The sequence below is a fragment of the Hyaena hyaena genome, unplaced genomic scaffold (assembly GCF_003009895.1).
Source record: "Hyaena hyaena isolate Hyena2069 unplaced genomic scaffold, ASM300989v1 scaffold_118, whole genome shotgun sequence".
Classification (NCBI taxonomy): Eukaryota; Metazoa; Chordata; class Mammalia; order Carnivora; family Hyaenidae; genus Hyaena; species Hyaena hyaena.
This window is the reverse complement of record NW_024080751.1, coordinates 343593-367896: the sequence shown is the minus strand read 5'-3', so window position 1 is coordinate 367896 and position 24304 is coordinate 343593. Positions and strand designations below refer to the sequence as shown.

The window sequence follows — 24304 nt, the reverse complement described above, 5'->3', positions numbered from 1 at the left end:
AGACCTGCTTCTTCTGGCCCCTGGCTCCCCTTCCCACCAACGTGGGTACCTCACGAAGTGGGAGAGGGAGCCACAGCCAGCTTAGATCAGGGCCCTGGGAAGCCATGTGCTGTTTGCCCCAGTGAGACCCCTCCACCTCCTGTCGCCCGCTTCTGACCAGGACCAGGTTAAAGCTGTCGATCTCCAGCCTGTCTGTGGCCTTCAGTTAAGGAGGCGGGCGGATGCCTCTCCAGGTGTGAGGAAAGGAGGGTGAACTCGGCCCGGAGAGGATGTGGCCGCCGCAGGGCTCAGGTCTGGAATCCTGGAGGCGGGGCAGAACTCAAGCGGCCTGGGAGCCCTTTGTGCGCCCATCACAGGGTGTCGCCTCTTTGCCCAGCAACAATGACTCACAAAGCTGGTCCGCGCCGGGCACAGGCCGCCTCCTCTCGCCCAGAAAGGCCCAGGTCATAAAGGCCATTAGGGCCAAGCCCTGAGGAAGGCATGTCCCAAGGCTGCAGCCCCGCGCCAAGCCAGGCCTGCGCCTCCCGCCGCGCCCCGGGCCTGGCGAGCGGGCGTTAAGGCTCACGCGGTGCGCCCGGTAGCCTCGACGCCCATGTGTGTCGTCTGCTTCGTGAAGGCGCTGGTGCACGTGTTCAAGATCTACCTGACCGCCAACTACACGTACAGCTTCCGCAGCCGGCCCGCCGCCTTCCGCTGGGATGACGTGCGCGCCGCCGGCGGGGGCGGCGGTCACCGCGCGCTGACGTGCGTCGCGGCCGCGGCGGGCGTGTGGCTGCTGCGGGGCGCGGCGCTGGGCGCGGACGCGCCGGGACGGCCGACGCGCGGGGCGCGCGGCCCGGCGCAGTGCCTCCGGCGGCAGGTCCGCGAGCTGCCCGGCCAGCTCGCCAGCTACGCGCTGGCGCACTCGCTGGGCCGCTGGCTCGTGTCCGCCGGCTCCGTGTCCCTGATGACGCGCGCGCTCCCGCCTCTGCTGCAGCGCGGCCAGGAGCGCCTCGCGGAGCGCTACCGCGGGCGGCGCGCCAAGCTGGAGGCCCGCGACGGCAACGAGATTGACACCGTGTTCGTGGATCGCCGCCAGCACCCAGGCAGCCACGGCCGCGGCCTGCGCCTCGTCATCTGCTGCGAAGGCAACGCTGGCTTCTACGAGATGGGCTGCCTGTCGGCGCCCCTGGAGGCCGGCTACTCGGTGCTGGGCTGGAACCACCCGGGCTTCGGGGGCGGCTCGGGGGCGCCATTCCCTCAGCACGACGCCAGCGCCGTGGACGTGGTGGTCAAGTACGCGCTGCACCGCCTGCGCTTCCCGCCGGCGCACGTGGTGGTGTACGGCTGGTCCATCGGTGGCCTCACGGCCACCTGGGCCACCATGACCTACCCGGAGCTGGGCGCGCTGGTGCTCGACGCCACCTTCGACGACCTCGTGCCCCTGGCCTTGAAGGTCATGCCCCACAGCTGGAAGGGACTGGTGCTGCGCGCCGTGCGCGAGCACTCCAGCCTCAACGTGGCGGAGCAGCTGTGCCGCTACCCGGGTCCGGTCCTGCTGCTGCGGCGCACGCAGGACGACGTAGTCGGCACCTCGGCGCACGAGCGCCCCCTGCCGTCCGGCGGCGTGGAGGGCAACCGCGGCAACGAGTTGCTGCTGCGTCTGTTGCAGCACCGCTACCCGGCAGTGATGGCGCGCGAAGGCCTCGCGCTCGTGACGCGCTGGCTGCGCGTCGGCAGCCTGGCACAGGAGGCCGCCTTCTACGCGCGCCACCGCGTGGATGACGAGTGGTGCCTGGCACTGCTGCGCTCCTACCGAGCGCGCCGTGAGGACGAGCGGGACAAGGAGGCCGGGGGGCCTCACGGGCTCCCCTTCCCCTGGCTGGTGGGCCAGGGCCTGAGTCCGCGGCGGCGCCGGCAGCTCGCGCTGTTCCTGGCACGCAGACACCTCAGGAACGTGGAGGCCGCTCACTGCAGTCCGCTGGAACCGGAGGACTTCCAGTTGCCCTGGAGGCTGTAGTCCTCGCCCCTCCCCACATGTGAAACCAGTAAAGCTGGCCCTGCCTGGGGATCCCTACCCGGTGTCTGGGGAGGGTAAGATGGAACGTAGGGAACAGGTGCTCTCCCTCCCCGGGGTGTTCCCCTCTCCCCTCTTTCCGCTTCTCCCTCGGACACTTGCGGACATCCCAGTCTGCGCCCAGCTCCTAAAGGTAATGTAGAGATTAACCTGCCCCAGTTTAGGGCAACACTGTGTGGACAGGTGCCTTGATCTCCTCGAAAGGATGGTGGGAGCACGGGCTGTGGGACTCCAGGAGGGGCCCTTAACCTGGATCAGGGTACACGATGGCTCTGGGAAAGAGAAGCGTGGAAGGGTTTGTATAAGTCACTCCTAGCCATGAGAGGACATTGGCATTGGAAGACTATCAAGCAGGTCTTAGCAGCTAGACCTAACCAGGAGTCTCCTCCCCACCTCCATGCCCCTGGCTTGTACAGGAGAGGACGCCAGACTCAGAGTAACAGGCACTCACACCGGCATGCCCATATGGGCTATAGATACACCTGCACTGACCATTCATTTGCCAGGCATCCCTTTGATCCAAGCCTGGGCTGGGCATTGTTCCTGGGCTCAAGGATGTAACACCGAATGAGAAACAAGCCTTCTGCTTGCCACCATTTGTAATGCAGTCGCTTCTTTACCATCTGCCATGAACTGCATGAAGGGGGGTACTCCTGGCCTTCCCCAGCACCTGGGGTCTGGGGCTAGCCAGTGTGGGCAGTGCAGGAGACTATGGAAAAACTGAAAGAAGGCAAGTGGGGCAGGCATATAATTGACAGCATCAGAGCAAGACATGGCCATGACGCACCTAGGCCAGGGCAAGCCAGAGGTGACGCTTAGGTGCCAGGGAGACACCTGTGGTGAGATGCACTTTAAGCTGATACGGGGAGAGGAATTCACCAGATTAAGGGAAGGGGCTTCCACAAAGGGATCAGTACGTGTAGAGTGGCTTGGCTGGAAATGGGGAGTGCAGTCCAAAAGGGTCAGATCCTGAAGGGTTTGAATATCATTTAAGACTTTGCTTCCAGTGGCTATTAGGTGCCAAAGAAGTGAAATTTTGGGACTTGCTTTAACGAAACCGGGTTATCTAGTGGTTACACACCTCTCCTTTGAGAAAGTCCGGCAAACTCTTGTTCCAGCATTTGCTGGAAGCTTTACAACTAGCTGAGTGATCCTGGACAAATTACTTTAACCTCAGTTTCCTCATCTGTTAAAGTGGGTAGAGCTCCACCTGGCTCACCGGGTTGCCACGAAAACGAAGTGAAAGAACACCCGGGGGCACCCGGCACAGCAGCGCGAAGGCTTCCCTGCAGGCCAGTCCGTGCCGTTTCAGCTGTGCGTGCACCGGACCGGAGGCAGGCGCGCGCGGACGCCGACGCCTCCGGCCAAGTGAGGGCAGCGGCGCCAGCAGGGCTAGAGGAAGAATCGCAGACACGCCTTTTTCTGCTTGACTCCCATACAATTAAAAAAAAAAAAAAAAAATCCCCATAAAGAGGAAGAACTTAAAAAAAAAACAACTGGAGGGAGAAGCTAACTCCAAAGTCAGGGTCGGGCCTCAAACGGTCTGTGCGGTGCGTGAGTCATGGCTCTCCTAGGCAGCGGCAAACACCCTCGAGACATCCAAAATCCCAAACCCTGCGCTTTCATAACGCCATGTTGGACGGTCCTCCCACTTCCCACCTTCCCCGAAATCCTTCGCACCGTTCTACCTGTGTGTCTCGCTGGTGGAGCCGACGCGGGAGGGATTCCTTAAGAACCCGCCCTTCCTTTCCGGCTTCATCCGCAGCCTCGGCCAATCAAGTTGGAGCAGGTAATAAGGCTTGCGCCGAACAAAGTCCTCATTGGGCACCGTTAGCGGGGGGTGGGATGAAGGCGGAGCAAGCGTCAAAGCGGAAGTGGGTCGTCGCGCCCCTGACGTAATGCCGCGGTGGCTGAGGCGGTTCCGCTGGCTGCTGTGTACGCGGCGAGCGAGTCCTGGTGCGGCCAGTTCGGCCCCTACGGCACCCGAGACCCCGGCCCCGGCCCCGGCCCCAGCCGCGGCTCGGCCGTCTCCTGAACATGGACTCCGCAGGCCAAGGTACCCGCGGGCTTGGCGCCTTCCCCACTTGAGCCCCGCCCGTGCTCTTCCCCTCTCTGGCGGCGCGTCTTGGACTCTCGATCCCCTCTGCCTCCATCCGCCCCGTGGCTCCTTTTCAGCTCCTATGCGCCGGGCCTCGAAGCTCCCGATGGCCGGGGGCGTGCGTCTTTCCGCCCCACGCTTGGACCACTCACAGCCCTATCCTGGGGCCGCTCCGAGGACCGGTTCCCCGGCACCCCTCCCCTCGTTCCCAGAGTTTTGGGTTTTCTCTCTCCGGGCAGCTGTCATCATGCCCCCTCCCGACGCTTGCCTAGTCGACCGCCCTCCGTTCCTACGCAGGGCCCTCAAGGACATTCCACCCGGCCCTGGAGTCCGGCACTGTGTTGTGCGCTTTTCCCGGGGAGGGAAGAGGGAGGGAGAGGAGATGGAACCCTCTTCGCGTTCAGTGCAGCGCCCCTTGGGTGGCAACGCTGCTCGGAGCCCAGGCTGCTTAGGGGTTGTCTCAAGGGGGGAAGGGTGCAGTGAGTCAGGGCACACACCCAGCATACTGGGCCGGTTTCCAGAACAGACACCCTTGACCGGTTTGAGATGGCTGCCGGGGGTGTGGAGTGGGCCCAGGAGATTAAAATCTTGAGAAGGTGATTCAAGCCGATCTTCCATTCTGGGGCTGTACAAAAGAGATACTAAATTCTTATGTTGACGTAACTACCCTGGATGATTTTAGGATTTTCCCCCCTACCATTTGACTTGTATCAGCATATTAATTAAACAGAAGTCCTAAGTTCTGATACACTGTGTAGATTTTTCTGCCTCTGCAGTCTACTTACAAAACAATTGAACATCAAAAGCCACCAGTTGTGTTAAGGTGAGATTTTTCATTGTTTGACGTGTGTGTTTAATTTAGGTAAGCATCATAAGCATTGGATACTCACCGTAAGACTGATAGAAACCACTCACTGAGCACTTACTGGTATGCCAGATACCATACCAAACGTGTTTCTCAAATAACCTTTTTCCGTTTTCAGAATAACCTCTTGAGATTATTCCTTGTATTGTCACCATGCAGATTATACAGTTCTAGAGATCCTGAGACTCACCCAGGAGGGACTCCAGCCCCCAAGCTTCCCCTATAGCACCAGCCCCACAGTCTGTAGGTCTTTTGGTGACACTTTCTTGCCTCAGTCTCCTCTGAACCAGAGTGTGAGTGGCATCTACCTACAGGGCTGTGGTGAGGTTGGTATCACGCAGAATGATTGTGTGGTGCTTTGGCATGTTTGGTGAGTGATCGGTTTCTATCTGGAGGTGATTGTGGGATTTGCATTTAGTTTCATGGGCAGAAACTCACCAAGGGCCGACCTACTTACCTTCCTTTATTTATTATGAAACGTTTATTTTTGAGAGAGAGAGCAGGGGAGGGGCAGAGAGAGGGACAGACGATCAAAAACAGGCTCAGTGCTGACAGTAGAGAGCCTGTGTGGGGCTTGAACTCAGGTACTGCAAGATCATGACCTGAGCTGAAGTCAGTTGATCGAGCATCTAACCCTTGTTTTCAGCTCTGGTCACAATCCCAAGGGTCGTGGGACTGAGCCGTACACTGTGTGGAGACTGCTTAAGATTTTCTCTCTCTCTTTCCCCCTCTCTTTCTGCCCCTCTCCCTTCTTTGCACTCCTCTCCCTCTGAAATAAAAATTTTAAAAATAGAAGAGCAACATGGTGGAGATTTTAAGGCATTTAGTGAATTTGAGTAGATTCAACATAGCAAGCAAATGAAGTAAAGTCACGTAGGTCGACTTCAGTTAAAAATCAGAATCAGTTGATCGGGGCACCTGGGTGACGTGGTTAACCTCTGGCTCTTGATTTCAGTTCAGGTTATGATCTCATGATTTGTGGGATCGAGCCCTGAGTCAGGCTCTATGCAGGTATATCAGAGCCCGCTTGGGATTCTGTCTCTCCCTCTCTGTGCCCCCCCCACCTGAACACAAAATAAACATTTTTAAAGATCCAAATCAGTTGATAAAAACAATGGTCAGTTGATAAAAACAATTTATCTCGTAAACATGTATCGAGTGCCAAGGAAGTGCTGGTCTCCAGATGTGTGGGACATGTGAGGGAGGAAGCTAAATAGAGCATCTTTGTAAGGTTTATTTGTTGTTATTTTAGAGAGAGAATGTGGGGGGGTGGGCGGGGGCAGAGGAAGAAAGAGAGAATCCTAAACAGGCTCCACCCTTAGCACAGCGCAGAGCCTGACATGGGGCTCAATCCCACAACCCTTGGATCATGACCTGAGCCAAAATCAAGAGTGGGACCCTTGGGGTGCCTGGGTGGCTCAGTCGGTTAAGCGTCCGACTTCAGCTCAGGTCATGGTCTCACGGTTTGTTGGGCTCTGTGCTGACTGTTTCAGATTCTGTATCTCCCTCTCTCTATGACCCTCCCCTGCTCACGCTGTCTCTCTTTCTCTCTCAGAAATAAATAAAACATTAAAAAATTTTTAAAAAAAAAAGTGGGACGCTCGACCAACTGAGCCACCCAGGCACCCCAATGCAGTCTATTTTTAGCAGATTCTAGGATTTCCACAGTAGAGAAACATATCTGTAATGACAGTTTTTTTTCTGACTTTGTGGATTTATTATTTATTTATTTTATTATTTAAAAAAATTTTGTGTACATTTATTTATTTTTGAGAGCGAGAGAGACAGAGCACAAGCAGGGAAGGGGCAGAGAGAGGGAGACACCGAATCCATAGCAGGCCCAGCAGGGATCAAACCCATGGACCGCAAGATCATGACCTGAGCTAAGTCGGGGACTCAACTGACTGAGCCACCCAGGCGCCCCTAATTTATTACTATTTTTATTAATTTTTTAAAATGTTTTTTTACTTTTGAGAGACAGCATGAGCAGGAGAGAGGCAGAAAGAGAGGGAGACACAGAATCTGAAGCAGGTTTTAGGCTCTGAGCTGTCAGCACAGAGCCTGACGTAGGGCTCAAACCCACGAACCTGGAGATTATGACCTGGGCCGAAGTCCATGTCTGAGCCCCCCAGGAGCCCCTCTTTTTTGTTTGTTTGTTGTTTGTTAACTTAAGTAATCGCTACACCCAACATGGAGCTTGAACTCACAACCTGGAGATGAGGAGTTGCATGCTGCTCCGACCGAGGCATTGATGTGGCCCCTGTGTCTTTACTTCTAGAGCACCAGACACCGTGCACAGCCTATTTCTGTGGCATGTGCTGACTGTGTGCTACTGAAGGATGGTCGTGTGTTTGGAGTAGAAAAGAACTAAAGTAGACCCCTGTTTCTTTGTGTGGGATCTCGTCCACTTTTAGTGCAGGCAAGAAGATGCATTTAACTCGAAGAGAACATAGTGACTGCAGGAATTGGAACCTGATCTGGGTGCGGCGGAGGTGTGGAAATGGTGATCTCTGCACCTCCCTGCGTGTTGCTGTGGAACGAGGGTCTAGAACAGACTACAGGGGAATCGTGTTTTGCTGGCTCCCTGCTGGGGCACATGCGCTTTGTGTGTAATGGGAGCACGTGCTCTGCACATCGGTTGATTGAAAGTGGTGCTTGTGTGTATGGCCGTATTGATTCTTTGCCTCAAAAGTTAGAGGATCTGTCAGGTTCGGCTGCTTCGTTTGTAGCAGAGGCTTCCTGTCTCAGGAGAGTGTACTCTCCTGGGGGAAGCGGAGTTCTGGTCTGGCTGCCTTGTGCCAGCCTTTCTAGCATCCTGAAGCAGCACCTTGGGTGGCTTGAGATGCTCTTACCCTAATGCCCAAACCATCCCGACAGAACCCGTCGGAGAAGAGTGCCCTCCACGGCCCCCTCCACTCCCCTGTAACCCGTCCTCACCCTTGTTTTTTCCTTGGTGGAGACCTGTTTACTTCCCCGTAACTGACGATTTCTGACATTGTTTTTCTCTGGCAGATATCAACCTGAATTCCCCTAACAAAGGTCTGCTGTCCGACTCCATGACAGATGTCCCGGTTGACACGGCGGTGGCCGCCCAGACTCCTGCTGTTGAGGGTCTGACAGAGGCTGAGGAGGAGGAGCTTAGGGCCGAGCTCGCAAAGGTGCTGTGTCTCAGCCGTCTGTCCTGGGGTAACCATGAGTTCAGGCCCCTCTAGCTAATGAGGGGCCAGAGCACTGTCTGTGCTCTGCAGAAATTACCCTGAGAGTCATTCCCAGAATCCCACAGAAATTGCTCTTTGCGGCTGCGTTCTGCGTGCCTGGTGCCGTGTGTTCCGTGAGGAGGATATCCACGCGGGGCCCGCTGCTCTGAGCACACCGTCTACTGGGAGGGTCTCTGTTGGGATGAGCACTGGACGATTTCCAGACCCCACAAGCCTGTCTGCCTCTGGATCTTCATTTTTCCTTTAAAAATTCCTTCTTTTTGTAAAAAGTGCTTCATGTGATGTTTAAAGTGAGAGTCCTTTAGGAGGAAATGGTAATTAACCCAAACCTGCAACTATAATTTTTATTCAGACCAACTACTGGGAGTGTTTCTCTTTATTGTGTGATGCAGAGGCTAACGGTAACTCACTTAGGATTCAAAATTTGGGGAATGAATTTGCCAATATCTGAGTGTAGCATCTGATCCGGAAGAGGCCTGTGACGGGCCTCTGCTCAGTCTTCAGAGACAAGCCCCGTGTTGATACACCCTGAGTCTAAAAAGAGCTAGCTGTGCAGAGCCCCTCAGCCCCACGGCCAGGCCTCAGACCTGGGGAAAGCACACAGCAGGGTCTGAGCTGAGTGAAGGTTGTGGTGGCGGCAGACAGTGCAGTGAGGCTTATGTGCTGCACTCCCGCCAATTCAGAGTCGAGCTGCAGAAGCTCCGTGTCACTTCAAGTTTTCAACAAGCATGTCCCCAAGGCAGCTGGACTGCACAGCCTCAAGCCATGTTGATTATCACACCACAAGTGGAATGTTCTACTCATTGGTCTTTGTTGTTGGAGTAACTGGTAACAATTTGACCTTAGGTGATCCTGTGTTTCTAAATTGTTCCTTTTTTTTTTTTAATTAAAAAATTTTTTTTCTTCTTTTTCTTAGTTTATTGTCAAGTTGGTTTACACATAACACCCAGTGCTCATCCCAACAAGTGCCCTCCTCCATGCCCATCACCCCTTCCCCTCTCCCCTCCCCCATCAGCCCTCAGTTTGTTCTCAGCATTCAAGAGTCTCTCATAGTTTGCCTCCCTCCCTCTCCCCAACTATTTTTCCCCTTCTGCCGCATCATCTTCCGTTAGCTTCCTTGGGAGGAAGTTAAATTTTTTTTTTTTTAATGTTTTATTTATTTCTAGGAGAGAGAGAGAGAGAGAGAGAGACAGCATGAGCAGGGGAGGGTCAGAGAGAGATGGAGTCACAGACCGAAACAGGCTCCAGGCTTCGAGCCGGTAGTCAGCACAGAGCCCGACGCGGGGCTCGAACCCACGAACCGCGAGATCATGACCTAAGCGAAAGTCAGACGCTTAACCGACTAAGCCACCCAGGCGCCCCTTCTTCACCTTAGATTAAATCCCCGAGGACACCATTTTTCCTCTAGCCCTCTTAAAAGAAGACTTAATTGCTCGCCTGTTTCTCTCTGACATCTAATCGTTCTGAAGACAGGAGATAGAGTATGCATATGTTTTATTCTGACACAACCACTGTTAAACAAATTTTTCTTCTCCCCCCATCAAAAATCTCTCCTCCTCCGTAGCTGATATCATTCAAGTACAGCATCCTTATGCCTTCTTAATTTTGCCATCTTCCAACCTGCTAGTCTTTCTCCCTCCTTAATAAAAGACTCCGGGTAGGTTGTCTGTAACTTTATTCCTACTTCCGTCCTAATTTTCCCTGACCTCAGCTTTCATAAAAATGAAAACACCGGTACTCCACCCTCTTCATTACTTATTTGACCTCTCTCTCCAAAACATTTCCTTCCATCTCCCCTGTATGCTCTGTTCCTGTAGTCATGCCTTTTCTCTGAGGATACCAGCCGGAAGGAAGGAGCTAAGCAGCTAGCCTGTGGTCCATNGAGCCCGACGCGGGGCTCGAACCCACGAACCGCGAGATCATGACCTAAGCGAAAGTCAGACGCTTAACCGACTAAGCCACCCAGGCGCCCCTAAAATTTTTTTTCTTAATGTTATTATTTATTTCTGAGAGAGAGTGTGTGAGCAGGGGAGGGTCAGAGAGAGAGGGAGACACAGAATCCGAAGCAGGCTTCAGGCTCTGAGCTGTCAGCACCGAGCTTGATGCGGGGCTTGGACCCATGAACCGTGAGATCATGACCTGAGAGCCAAAGTCGGACGCTTAACCAACTGAGCCACCCAGGCGCCCCTAAATTATTTCTTGTTTCAACTATTTTGGGCTAGAAAAACAAATGATATAAGGGCTCTGAGCTACTTTTTATTGATTACTCCAAATAATTGCTTCTTTAATAGAAGGATTTTTTGTTGTTGTTGTTGTTGTTGTTGTTTAAAGTTTATTTATTTTGAGAGAGACAGAGATGGCATTTGTGGGGAGGGGCAGAGAGGGAGAGAATCCCAAGCAGGCTCCATGCTCAGTGCAGAGCCCAACGGGCTCAAACTCTCAAAACTGAGAAATCATGACCTGAGCCAAAATCAAGAGTCGGACACTTCACTGATTGAGCCACTCAGGCGCCTCAAGAGGAAGACTTTTTTTTAGAGTAGCTATTGACGCAGGAGCTAAACACCAAGACCTTAGAGTAGTGGGGCTTCAGGCTCCAGGAGTTCTTCTTTCTCAAGTTGCATCCTTTTTTTTTTTCTTTTTCTTTTTCTTTTTCTTTTTCTTTTTCTATTTCTTTTTCTTTTTCTTTTTCTTTTCCTTTTTTTTAATTTTAGGGCCTGAGAAGGTTTAGGTCTTTATTTTCAGGATTCTTTCTATTCCCCATCCCCAATTCAAACTGCCTTAAGTACAGAAGAGAATTTACTTTTGGCTTGGGTAACTGCCTTTGCTGAGGCCTAGAGCTGACCTTGGAATCATACATGTGGTCATAAAGGCTGTTGCTCTGTCACTTGGGTCTCTGGCCGTCCATCAGAGCCGTCAGCTCTGCTTCCTTCCCAGTGCGTGTGGAATTTCTCCTCCATGCAGGTGGGGCCTGGCTCCCAGCAGTTGAGCTTCTGAGCCCAGACTCAGAGCCTGGAGGGGGAGCGGCTTGTCTCCCCTGACACCTGTGCGCAGGCCCAGAGCAGGCTCTGACAGGCCTTGCTTGGCCACCCGTGGGTGACCCCACCAGAACCACTTGGCTTGGAGGGAAGAGACCGTTCTCCTGAAGAAGCTGGGGTGCTGGTACCAGATAAGAGCAAATGTGCCGTAGACTCTGTTCTTAAGACAAGTTATGTGCCCTAAGCGGGAAGTCCTTTCGCAATTCCAGGAAACCTCTTGTGTGTGTGAGGATGTTAGTCACTTCTTGCAATCAAGTCAACTGTGCCTTTGCAGGTGGAAGAGGAAATTGTCACTCTGCGCCAGGTCCTGGCAGCCAAGGAGAGGCACTGTGGAGAGCTGAAAAGGAAGTTGGGCCTCTCTGCCTTGGAAGGCCTGAAGCAGAACCTGTCCAGGAGCTGGCGTGATGTGCAGGTCTCCACCGCGTAGGTACCTGCCCTGCGGCAGAGGTGCCCCTGAAGATCAGAGGGTCTTCACCAGGCCAGTGCCCCTGCCTCGTCAGCGGGATGTTACCTGCCTGGGGACAAGGTGCCTCACAGAAGGGAGGATCAAGTATCCCCGTCTGCAGGCATTCAGCCAGAGGCCCTGAGCCCTTGGCCTAGCCACTGGCAGGTCTTCCAAGAGCTTAGAGTCTACATATATTTTTAAAAAGTGGATGGATGCACTAGCTAGTTGTCCCAGCAGAAATCAACAAGACGTATTTCAGGGCATAAATCTTGAGAGAACACTAATTAGGTCCTTAATGAGACTGATTTTCCTGTGGTCCTGAGGGTTCAGTGTCTGCTGAGGTGGACGTGCGTCCTTCCCACGAGCACGTTGTGGTCACAGCTCTAGGGCTTCCAACCCACATGTGACTCCGCTCTCTGAATTTGGGGAGTGCAGCTGCGTGGCTCCTCTGAAATGTATCCTCCAGGACTGGTGGGGAGAGGTGGAAATGTTTCCACTGTCTAGGAAGCCACCTTCCTGCAGAAAGATTGATCGCATTTTATAAAACTCCCCACGAAAGCCCATTTCTCTGTCCTAGGGAGTCACAGGTTTTGAATCCCAAAGGGTGACTGCCAGAGAAGTGTTTTGGGGACAGAGCTGTGCCTTCCTCGCTCCTCACAGCAGAACTGTTCTCGAAGGGCCGTCTCACATGGTATATGTGCTGCCGAAGCGAGCACGGGCCGTCTCACATGGGATGACCAGACACTCCCTTGGCATGTTCTGCCAGCGGCGCCCCCCCCCCCCCCCCCCCCCGGCCCCCCAGGCCTGCACACCAGGGGCCGAGCCCCAGCAGACCTGGTCTCACGCAGGCTGGAGAGGCCTATTCCTGCTCTCCAGTCCTTGTCTTCCCTGGAATTTCACCCGTGCTTTGAAATCTAAGTTGAAATAATTGTTCTAAATAATTTACCACGGACTTTCTGTTTTTAGCTATGTGAAAGCCTCTGAGACACTTGGAGAGTGGAATGAGAAAGTGACCCAGTCAGACCTGTGAGTGCCTTTGCCGTCAGCACCTCCCTCTTCCTCCCCCTGCTCCTGACACTTCTTTTAGGGACAGGGAGGCTGCGTGCACCTGGCACAAACCTGGTTTGGGTGTGTTTTGCCCATTTTATTGTTACTATAATTGCTTTCTTAAACGCAAATGATACTCTACCTTCCGTGAAATGGGTACACTCACTGAAGGAAATTCCCTTGGCCACCAGGCCACACTGACACGCTCCCTCTGTCTGACGCAGACGTGGCCCTTAGGTGAGAGGCCTGGCTGGCCTCAGGCAGCATGTCTGGCTGGTAGGCACTCCTCAGCCTTCTCAGCAGGCAAAGCGGCCGAGGACCGTCCAGGCCAATGTGGATGGTGTTTTGGGGTCTTTGTTTTGGTCTTCCTTTCCTGCAGACCTAGCTACAGCTGAGGGGCCTTTTAGAGCTTCACTCATCCTTAGGGATGGTTCTTGAGCTGTGGGTGCTGCCTGGACCCTGCTGGTGGGATCTTGACGGAGCCTCTTTGGTCTGGCGGCCGCCGAGCTGTCAGCCATGCGGAACATGAGCAGAGTAGGAAACGCACGTAGATAGTTTTCAGGTCTGTCAAAGCTGTGGTTCAGAACAACTCTTGACGTATTATTTGAGGTAATAACACTTCATTCACCTGCACTCTAATCTAATTAGAATTCCTTTGAATGGCATGGGGTAATATTTTAAAATAGTCATTTTCTGGAATTTTTTAATCTCTAATTTAGGAGGAATTGCTGTCATGGATACCAGAGAACATGGGTAGAAAGTCCTATGTCTGACTGAAAGGAAGTGGTTGTTACTGAGCTTGTCTTCAAGGTTCCCGGGACCCCAGGTCGCCTGGCTCCGCCTGTGGAGTCATTGCAGCCTGGTGTCACAAAGGGCACCAGCAGGCTCCGGTGGGTCACGCTGTCTGTGTCTCTAGGTGTGACAGCCATCGCTGTCACGTGTGCTCTGGGAGCCCCAGTGTGTCATGTCCTCAGGGCTGCATCGGACGGTCCTTCACCAAGGTGCAGATGCTCTGTAGGTTGGGACAGTGGCTGTCATTTGTGCAGTTCGGACGCCTGGCAGGCTCACAGTGTGGACTTACCCCGGAAAGAGCCTTAAGAGACTTGAGTGCTGTTTCTAAAACTAATTGATGTAGAGCTGCTGGGTTACTATTTCAGAGAAAGACAGTTCTGAGTCTAGAAGAGACCTGTGGCTCTGGGCATGGAAGCGGCCAGTGGGATGGCCCTTTTAAGTGCTTCACCAGGTGGTGGCCACTCTCCTGGCGTCTCTTCCAGCCAGCAGCGTGCTGCAAGGTGACAGAATTCGGGAGAGCCGGGAAGCACAGACATCTCCGCCTGTGGTGCTGACCATCGTGGGCGGTGCTGGGCACCGGCAGCTTCTCCGCTGACCACGGTGTCTGATTCAGAAGGCTGTCCATGGCAGCAAGGGTGTTCTGGCAGTCGTGAAATGATCGCTTAGCTGGGTTCTTTCCGACGGTAGATCGTAGCTACAGGCATACTGAGGTGGCACCAGATATAGTCTCTGGTTGGGATACTGAGTCCTTTCATCGTAAGGGACAGAAAGCACAGTAGAGCGAGTGTCAGCCTGAGAAGGAGGGAGGGGCCTTGGCTGGTGAGAAGCCCCTGCTCCAGGCTCACCTGACCAGGGCCCCCCTCACACTGGCTATGCCCTCAGGCTGGCTTCTCCTGGACGGTGCGAGGGGGTGCCTGGCGGGGCAGGTTTGAGTCTTTCTAGTATTGTGGTGCAACAGCAAGGTGGCCCCCTGTGGTCAGGGAGTGGAAGCTTATCTGGCTGGCCGGACTGGGATCACGTGCCCACCCAGAGCTGGGGTGGGAGCGGCCACCGAGGGAAGGTGCCGGAGAATGCCCATGCCCCGCGCTGACTGCAGAGTTTGCTGATGGTGGGGGGTGGGGCGGCTGGGGCTAGCGGCGTTCTACACCTTTGTCTTCCTAAAAGGGGAGGGGGTGATACCCAGAGGGGTGCTGGGCAAGGTGGCTCGGCTCCCAGCTCCGTCAGCGTCCTGAAGCTGGCCTCTCTGCTGGGTTGATGACAGCCCCTCAGCCCCTGCACTGCATCTGCCCTGGTTTGGAGGTTCCCGTTTTGGAAGGAGTCCCTTGTGACACCTCATTTCCACACACCAGAAACGCTGAGGGTGGTGGAGTGGGGGAGACTGCATCCCGCTCGTCTCCCTCCGAGGCGCTGCCCTTTGGGATGGCCCACTAGCAAGTGTCTCTCCTGTCAGTCACCCAGCTGCTGGCTCCCCTCCGAGTCACCCCAAGGGTACTCTTCCTCCTCACCACGGATTCCCGGCACGGGCTGTGGCCTCTCCGAGTGCATTCCCTGTGGGCGCAGACAGAAATTCTGTGCAGACTTTGCCTTAAATCCTCTGCTTCAGACTTTTCACTTCAACCAACAGAATGTTAATGTGATCTTACAAGTTTGTTATTTTGTGAGAAGCAGCTTGAAGACGTTTCCTGAGTCTGTGTATCTGAAACCAAATACCTCACGTCATCAGTTGTCTTGTACTTGTGTTTTATAAATAATGATCACACTCCAAGTCTGTTTCTCACAGGTAATCTGTTTTAACTCCCTTTGGAATGAAAGCAGTTCACCGGGGCAGAGGGGTGGGGTGCAGGTGGGGTCCCTAATAGATACTGCATATTAGGGGCTCCAGAGAAGGTTCTGGAGTCTTTCCTTCAACAGGCTGTGTGGCGGAGGACACGCAGTAGGTCTCCCTGTCCTTTCCCTACCAGCTTTGCCGACCCCAAGACCGACCATGTGCACGTGCCAGCCTCTGCCTGGCAGAGGCTCCACCGGGTTGGAAGGTGCCTCGGAGGGTGACAGCTGAGTCTGTGGAAACCCTCCCAAAAGGAGCGTGTGCACTTTGGTCTCTGAGAACCATCCCGTCCTCGTCCCAGCCACGCAGCTCTCTGGGCTGCTCTCTGGGTTGCGGCTGAGCAGGCGGTTGGGTTTCGTTTCCATTCCTGTCTGTTCTGTGACAGCTTCTGACCATCACAGGGGAAGGGGTGTTTGGTGGTCAGATTTGTCTGAAGGTTGGATTTAGAATTAGACCTTTTTAGTTACCGACTTCAGGAAATCCAGAAGCAAATTTTATGGTAAAGATTTTAGATTATTTTCTCTACATCGTTAAAGTGTTCCAGGATTCATTGACCTCCCGGCAACAAAGATAAACTCACTGTTGTAGTGACTTCAACGTGTTTTTAAAATTTTTTTTTTTAATGTTTTATTCATTTCTAGGAGAGAGAGAGACAGTGTGAGCAGGGGAGGGTCAGAGAGAGAGGGAGTCACAGACTGAAACAGGCTCCAGGCTCTGAGCTGGCAGCCAGCACAGAGCCCGACGCGGGGCTCAAACCCACGAACCGCGAGATCATGACCTAAGCGAAAGTCGGACGCTTAACCGACTAAGCCACCCAGGCGCCCCTCAACGTGTTTTTAAATTCACTTTCTGGAAAGCACGCGTTTTAAGTCCTGGGCCCTGCTGGGCACCAAGGAAACCTGAGGCCCTGCTGTGCTCTGAGCCTGGCTGCCCGCTTAGAGGAAGGCCCTGCCAGGAGCGCACGAGGCGGTGGGCGGGTGTCTGGAGTGCTCGGGAGGGGGGTGAGGGAGCAGGGCAGCAAGCGCTCACAGGGGGGCCTCCTGCCTGCGGATGGCCCTGGGGGAACGGACGGGAGGGAAGGACTCCGAAGACCCAGTGCCGGCGCTGCCTGTGCCCTGGCAACCCTGGTGAGGCGTGAGAAAGTAATTTCAGAGGGAAGGCTGCCGTCTCAAGCTGTTTCCTTAGGTCAGCAGGTCAGCTTGGCCACAGGTGAGCCCTTGGGTTCAGGCTGTGGTGTCTTGTTTATGGTGGCGGCTGGGCAAGGTCTGGCACTCCAGGTATTAGCTCTCAAGGCGAGCCCAAGGGTATCCTTGCTGTCCCTGTGGCCAAGGCACCCTGCCTCTGCTCTTCTCACAGGTGTTGAGGTCGTGGATCCGTGTCTTGCGTGATGCAACCCCGTGTGGATGGTTGGGGAAGGAGGGCGTGGAAAGGGTGGTCTTTGCTGTCTGTGACCCAGGGCCACCCTTTGCGCTAGGAACGATGGCATGAGATGAAGTTTCCTCTGTTCTGAAAAGGGTTTATAAGACCACAACGGGAGGGCCGGGGGACAGAGGGGCTTCCAAGAGCCTAAGAGGCCAGCCTGCCGCAGGCTGCACGTCCACACTGTCGGGCGCCCTCCCGGGGCCGTGGCGGAGCTCTTACATGAGAAGCTCTCTGAATTGAATACAGTAACAGAACAAGGAGGTTTTTTGGCTTCTGTCCCAGACCCAGGGCCTCTGTGGGTCTGTCTGCTCTGTAGCAGGTGGGTTACCTCAGTGTTCAATGGGGTGGAATAAGGTCAGGAAACAGTGTCGTTACAGAGCTCAGAGTTTGTGAGCTGGCCGTGCTGCTTTTGTCCCTGCTCTAGGTCGCCTCCCTGGTGGCCAGAAATGTGCTCACCAGCCACTCCTCTGCCTCGGGGGTTTTCTCTGGGCATGTGGCATCCTCGACTCATGGGTGGTGGCTGCTCCTGTTGGGCTGCTTCAATTGGTGTTTTCTTCGCAGCTACAAGAAGACTCAGGAAACTTTCTCTCAGGCGGGACAGAAGACGTCAGCTGCCCTGTCCACCGTGGGCTCTGCCATCAGCAGAAAGCTTGGAGATATGAGGTGAGATGTCCTAGTTGGGTGGGTCAATCAGGTGAGGGTTTGGGGGTTTTGGATCTACTAGAGGCTCTGTGGGGGCCCAGGGCTCAGATTCATAACCCTCGGGCGCCCTTTGGCAGCCACAGGTGTGGGCACACCAGCCCTGGAGCAGTCGATTCACGGTCCCTTGTTTGTGGACTGCTTCTTCTGCCATTTCTGTGCTTCTTGGGGGAGGAGTTATTGTTTCCTTTGCGTAACTTAATGGTTGGAGTCTGGAAGTGTGGGTGCTTCCCATGGAAGTTCCATGGAAGGAAGATGACTCCACCCGCAGGTCGGTGTCAGGGTGGGGTGTCCCTGTGGGCAAGCCGGCAGCCGGGACAAGTATGTTGTTTGCCTGGCTCAGATCTCAGCGTGTGTGTGGCTGCGTGCCAAGGGCCCCAGCTGTTCTCTCCCAGAGCCTATGAGACCTTCTGAGACCTTTGTGGCCATCAGAAGTGCTTCAAGCAGGGCCTGGGGCCAGGGAGTGTGGGGACTGGGGACGGCTTGGATGTTGGGTGGAGCACACAAAGCCAGCTGAAGCCGCAGAAGCCGCACCTGCCGGGCCTCCCTCGCTACACAGCGCTGAGCCAAGGGCACTGGCCCCTGGAGTGTATTCATGGTGTGAATCCTGGCTCGGCTACCCCCGAGCTGTGCCCTTGGCAAGGTGCCCCTCTCAGGTGGTTAGGACCAAGCATGCACTGTTGAGCAGCAGTGTGGCGTATATCCTGGCTGCCCCTCCTCCCCAAGGTGTCGCTGTCCCACCCTGCCCTGGCCCCTGACCCACACTCAGGACCAACCCCTTCACTTAGGGATTTCAGGGGCTCTGCCCTGGCTATGTAGCCAGAGGTGAAGATACAGACACTCATACCCCATGGCTTATGCCCAGGGCCGTGCTCACCTTGTTTGTTTGATGTAATTAGTCCCCTCCAGTTTTTATTTAGAAAAATTACATATTTTCAGAGAGGCTGAACCGTCAGGGCGTGGTCTGTGTGTTTCATCTGCCCTAAAGAGTATGGATCCTCCCAGCTGGAGATCTAGTCATGGTCCTGGTCCTGAGCAGCTATGGCTGGAGGGTCCTTTTGGGTCACTTTGTAACGTAGGCTTTGTCCACAGTGGCTACAATTGGACCCTGTATATGTGGCTCTGAGTGATAGGAGGGTCTGCAGCAGTTCCTCCCAGCCACACGGTCATCTGCTAATACTTGACTTTGAGGGTGTGTTCATTTGAAATTAGATGGGACGCCATCGCTGCTGCACTGTGGGACGCTGCTTTGGCCACCTAAGCCGTGCTGTGGTAAGCCTGGCGACAGACTGATCACACGCCACTGGTGTCCTCGCCTTGCTCCCAGGGGTTGCCACAGAGGGCGAGGCGGGCCGTCCCAGTGCTGGGGGGTCAGCTGTGTGTGTGGGGTTGTGGCTGTTCTTTCCTCAAAGTGCTGGTCTGATAACAGAGCATTTGAAGGATGCAATAAATGTCTGCTGTGCCTCAATTCCATTCTCGCTAGGAACGTCCCCTGTCACTTGTGGCATTATTCGCTCACTTCAGGTATTCTCCCTCCCCCTTGAGCGTGTGCAGAGCGTTGGCACCGACGGGAACGGCAGTGTTGAGCTCCCACGGGCCATTTTGATGGTGCGTTTCTCAGTCTGCTCCTTCATTCTCACTCTCTGCTCCAGGAACTGGGGCGTGCTGCTGACCTGTGGCGAGGAGCCTCAGGTCAGGTGCCCGGCCTCACTGTGCCTGCCATGTGTCACATTTGCACCCATGCTTCCAGGGACAAGAACCAGGTCATACGGAGTCGAGGTGCCCAGACGGACTGGCCTGTTTGCTGGTGCGCCTGACCATGGGGCTCTTTGGTTTCGCTCTGCTATGTTTTCAAGGGTGCGATGAACTCCGACATCTTCGGGTCCGTGATGTGTCCACTGTTGCCTCACCCTGTGATCTCAGATTGATCTGAGGTTGAGAATTCACAACTTCTTGAGAATGAAAATGAGGTCCAGGGAGGTTTATGTATACTGAGATGTTTGCCCTGCATCACTGTGCTCCAGAGGGCTGTCCAAGAGCAGCCCCGGCCTGGGAAGCCGATCGCATGCCCTGGGGCATGAGGTGGCAGGCCGGGAGAGGGAATTGGATGTGGGTCAAAGTCTGGGTTAAAGCAGGGGTCTCTGTCTAGCATGGTGACCCTTGACGAGGCACCTGCTTTCTCCTCCCCACAAGGGTGGCAGGGCCTGCTGCCCACTCAAGAGACCACGTAATTGAGCCTGTGTTGCTTCTAAAACAGCCTCCATGTTGGGCGTAGCCTCTAGAGGCCTGGCTGGCTAGTGGAGGATGTGGCTGCATTGTCCCTGGACACACACGTTTCTAGGTTGGACTCTGCCTGCTGTAGTGTGGAGCCGGAGCACAGGGCGCTGAGCCTGAGGGTGTCCCAGGCCTGTTGCAGCATGCGTGTGCGCCCCGGCCCGGCCGAAGCCCTGTGGAGAGTGCAGCCTGCTCTCTTGACACAAGGCCGGGCCGGGCCGACCTGGCTTCCGGGTGCCGGCACACGCGGACCGTGACGGTCCTGCAGCCTGCCTTCGCACACCTCATGCCTTCACGCTGCTCCTCCCCGGGGACTTCTGTCCTCTAACTCCACACAGGGTCATAGACGCACAGATGCCTCGTATGTGACCCCAGTGGGATCGCGGAGGTGCCAGACATGTGCGTGAGGGAGCAGCAGCCTCTCACAGAGTTTTGGCTCAGGGAGAGCAGAGACTGGGGTGCATGTCCTGTTCCCCCTTGGTGGTGTGAGGCCCGGGGGTGGTCACGGGGGTCCCTGTGTGGCCTTCTGGAGCTTGAGTGAGGGGCTGGGGTGGGCACTGGCTTCCCTTTCCTAACACTGCGTTTCTTCTCCTCCTGCTGCTGCCTTTCAGGGCCCGTCCGTTCTCACAGTCGTTTAGGTAAGGCTGGCGCGGGGTGTGCCCGTGGAGGGCTCTTCCCCTGATGCAGGGCACGGTGGACTCCGGCTGGCCTGTCGGAGGCTGTGTGCCGTGGCCCGCTGCTGGCACAGCCAGGCCCACCAGGCAACCAGGAGTCGCAGCCTGCTGGGGAGCTCGCGGCTCCTGGGGCTGTGACCACGGGGCTCATCCCCAGCCGTGCCTGAGAGCTCGCCCTTCCTGAGAAGAGACGTGTTCACGTGGGAGGGTCTCGCTGACTCTCCATTCCGGGGTTTGATGCCTCTTCATCCACATCTTGCCCTGCAAGGCGTTTCGTTGATCACGTGAGAGCCATGAGCAGCTGGGCGCCTGTTGGGCGTCCTCCTGGGTGGTCCTCACGCCGCGCTGACCCAGTCGTGCTTGTCTGGCCCGGCACCAGTGCTGCCCCGTCACACACGCTTCCAGCTTGGCCTGGAACCAAATCTAGAACAAAGTGTGACTTGAAATATTTTTACTTACTTGACCTGGTTGTTTCTCTTTTGCCAACAAGTCACTTGCTGTGAAGTCGAGTGAGGACATCTGACAGATATTTGTACCAAAAGTACTTTAAAGCCCCAGGCCAAGGTCTTCTTAGTTTCCTATTTTAAAGCTCTCCCTCAGCACTGTCCCATTTCTGGGGCGACTTTGGAGGCCAGTGAGAGGAACCTGGGGTCCTTTTCTTCCTGGGGCCAGGGGCCCTTCTATGTGTGGCTGCCAGGCTCACCCGCCCTGCAGAGCCGGTCTCTGTGTGGATGAGCCGATGGGTGAGGTGGATGCCAGGCTCGGCCCCCTGCTAATTCCTGCTTCCTTCTCTGCTTCCACCATGCTTCCAAGCAGCAGCTCTTCAATCCGCCACTCGATAAGTATGCCGGCCATGAGGTAATGTGCACTTGTGCCCAGAAGCTCCCAGAGCCTAGGGGAAAGGGAGAGGGAGCGGGCAGGGTGAGGAGGGGTGGCTCCGGCTCGTCGGCCTCACACTTCCCATGTGGCCCTGAGCCAAGGGCCATCTTCCCCCTGACAGGCTCCTCTTGGCCAAGGATTGGCAAGATCCCTTCTAGGCTAAAGAGGTAGTGGGGGTGAGGCTCAGAAAAGGAGACCAGTGTATCAAACAGGGCTCCATCTGGAACCTTCCAGGGCTGCCCAGGGGGGTGGGGCAGGGAGGTTCATACACACACCTGGCACCTACAAGACTTCCGGTGCCTCCAAGCCTGTTACAGAAACTGTTTTATCTGCCCCTGGAGGGGGTCCCGGTCTTCTAACACCCAGACCTATGGCCTGTTCCCCGAAGCCCCTGGTGCTGTTTTCTGCACTGTGGTGCCGCAGCAGAGCCCCTGTCGTTGCTCCGGAGCTGCCACACCCTGCCACACGTCTGGGGGTCCCTGATGGGCTGCTTCTAGAGGCCTGAGGGCAGGGAGGGAACTGGTTGTGTAAGAGGGTGCTGGGTGGGGCTGGGGCTGGGGCTGGGGCTGGCCTGCTGTCTGCTCCTCTGCCTCCTCCTCACTCACTTGTTCTAGAATTGTCCTTGGTTTTCCTTTACTTCTGTGAGAGATTTGTGTCAGGAATACCTGGGGCCTCCCATAACCCGAGTATGCGTGTATGTAGGGTGCAGCAGACACGCGCCTCACGTCCCACCCACTGCCCACTTGAGGGGTCTGCACTTTGCCCGTGTGAAATCTGGGTTGCACCTGCTGGTGGCATGCAGGTCTTCTGTTCTTGAAGTTGGCGGATGTGGCTGACCTGGTCCGACCTGGAAACCTCCAGAATGACCCTTGCCTGGGCTGTCTTCTGGGGGTGTGCCCCCTCTCCAGTTTGGCTTGTCACATTTTTACAGTGAGGTCTCAGGGTCCCGTCAGGGATCTTTCTGCAGGTTGACCCTAACTCTGAGGCCCTTCACACTAAGGGGGCACCACAGCTGTTTGCTCCCCACACCGACATCTCTCTCTCTCTCTCTCTTAAAGGAATTCTGCAACCTTCAAGTCGTTTGAAGATCGAGTTGGGACCATAAAGGTAACTGTATTCAGACACTTTGTTCGATTCCCTTGTTGGGGCGTGACCCGTCACTCACATAAACTTACATAATCGTCATGGATTCACGTGCAGTTACAAGAGCTAATGCAGAGGGGCCCTTGTACCTTTACATGGTTTCCCCCAGTGATCACATCTTGAAATGTCATGACCAGGATATGACACTGATACAGTGATAACAGCTAAGGCGGAGAACAGTTTGGTCCCCACAGCGATCCTTCCCGGTGCTCCCCTTCTTCCTGCCCCATCCCCACAACCAGTAATCTGCTCTCCATTCCCATGATTGGAACCATACAGCATGGAGCCTCTGAAGATTGGCTCCTTTTCTGCGGCATAAATCCCTTCGCCTGTGTCAGCGGTTTGTTCCTTGTTACTGCTAATCAGTATCACATTGTAGACTCAGTAGAGAGAACTGAACAGGCCTGGGACCTGCCTGGCTTTGTGTGCTCTGTTTCAGGTCTTTCTCTCTTGGTCTCTCCCCATCTGTAGTCTAAGGTTGTAGGTGGCAGAGAGAATGGCAGTGACCACCTTCCCTCCCCAACGGGGAGTGGCGACAAGCACCTGCCAGACCACACGCCCTTCTAAGTCCGTCGCAGCTTTGCCCGGCCTCGGAGCACGTGCAAGCCCACCCGTCATCGCCACAACCGCACCCCTGCAGCGGAGCAGCTGGCCAGGCCGCGGGCAAGTGCGCGGAGCAGGTTTTGAGGACAGTCGTGCCGCTCACACGTGGACGTGGCTGCTGCGCTCGCATGAGTTAGAGAACACAGTTTTGTACGCAGATGCTTTACACTGAAGTGGGTAGATGCAGGACCACTGTGCCGTCTGTCCTGGGCTGCGGGGTGGACGGGACAGTGGGCCCTTAGGGAATCTGGTTGGTTTATGAGAACGTGGAAGGACAGGAGAGTGATGCGCATAAAACACGTGGTGTTTCCTAAAACCTCTCCTTCCCTAACTTAGAGAAGGAATGTACAGAAGGAAGATTCATCCAGAGAGCCCTGCCTGATCTTCAGTTTTTATTTCAAATGCTAAACAGGAAACTGTCCATTTTCTGAAACCTTCCAGAAAAGAAACTGGTTATCAGCAACTGCCTAATTGTTACACTAATGATCTAGCTTTAACAAAAGCAAATTCTTTATTTTTTAAATGCAGTGAGTTTTTCAAAAATTTAAAGCTAAGCAAAGCAGCTTTAGTCTCATAGTTAGAAAACATTATTTCTTTGGACTCAAGCTGAAATACAAGCCTTACATCGCCTTATGCTTTGATTGTTTATACTGTTTTTATATATATAAAAATAAGGGTTCTTTAGTGGGTTCTGAGCACTGTGTAGACTTCTGCATCTAGCCCGCAGAGCAGCATGCCTGGATCACTGGTGTGTTTTATTTTGCTGATGCGCTTCACCCCAGTGTATGAAGCTTGCTTCTCTCTCCTCTCAAGGACTGGGGCAGCTCCTGCTGGCCAGAGGGCTCCTGGGCCTCCCTTGGTCAGGAGGGGGGGCAGGAGAGAGAGAAGCCAGCACGCCCCACACAGGTGGCTGATGTGTTACTGGTCATGGGCTCCAACTGCCTGTCTGCTGTACGCTGGGGCCGAGTGAGGAGCCGAGGGGCCTGCGTGGAGGTCAGCAGGAACTCTGCTGTCGCCTTTTCTCAGGAGCTACAAAGATCTCATTCCCGTTCTGAAGCTGCCGCACCCCGGCAGCCTCTCAGAGCCCCATTTGTGGGGTGTTTGTGGAGGGGCAGCTCCGTGCCTTACTGGCTCTCAGCAGGCAGAGACCTCTCCTGTGCAGGCATCCGTGTGCACTTGGGGTCTGCGCTGGTGGACCGTGCTGTGCTCTCTGGTAACCCGAGTGTCTG

At 55.0% G+C, this 24304-nt stretch overlaps 2 protein-coding genes across 5 annotated transcripts; both read left to right on the top strand.

Annotated features, from left to right (window-relative positions):
- The first annotated feature begins 592 nt into the window (after nt 1–592).
- ABHD16B (abhydrolase domain containing 16B) lies at nt 593–1999 on the top strand. The gene has a single exon (XM_039237073.1). It carries the CDS (start codon nt 593–595, stop codon nt 1997–1999), a length of 1407 nt encoding a protein of 468 aa, XP_039093004.1.
- Nucleotides 2000–3963: 1964 nt separating this feature from the next.
- TPD52L2 (TPD52 like 2) lies at nt 3964–23136 on the top strand. 4 transcript variants are annotated; one of them, XM_039236965.1, is made up of 9 exons: nt 3964–4112; nt 8032–8177; nt 11547–11695; nt 12684–12743; nt 17365–17466; nt 20388–20414; nt 21267–21308; nt 22388–22436; nt 22944–23136. In XM_039236965.1, the coding sequence occupies exons 1-9, from the start codon at nt 4094–4096 to the stop codon at nt 23037–23039; spliced, it is 690 nt and encodes a 229-aa protein (XP_039092896.1). In that variant the 5' UTR covers nt 3964–4093; the 3' UTR covers nt 23040–23136. The 4 variants fall into 4 exon arrangements, with proteins under 4 accessions (XP_039092896.1, XP_039092898.1, XP_039092899.1 ...); XM_039236967.1 differs by lacking the exon at nt 12684–12743; XM_039236968.1 differs by lacking the exons at nt 20388–20414; nt 21267–21308.
- The last annotated feature ends 1168 nt before the right edge of the window (nt 23137–24304 follow it).

Coding starts and splice junctions, on each gene's coding strand:
- TPD52L2 (XM_039236965.1), top strand. Junction 21,309..22,387: donor ATAAGTATGCCGGCCATGAG/GTAATGTGCACT, acceptor TCTCTCTTAAAG/GAATTCTGCAACCTTCAAGT. Junction 22,437..22,943: donor ATCGAGTTGGGACCATAAAG/GTAACTGTATTC, acceptor CCCCATCTGTAG/TCTAAGGTTGTAGGTGGCAG.
- ABHD16B (XM_039237073.1), top strand. CDS start 593: ATGTGTGTCGTCTGCTTCGTGAAGGCGCTGGTGCACGTGTTCAAGATC.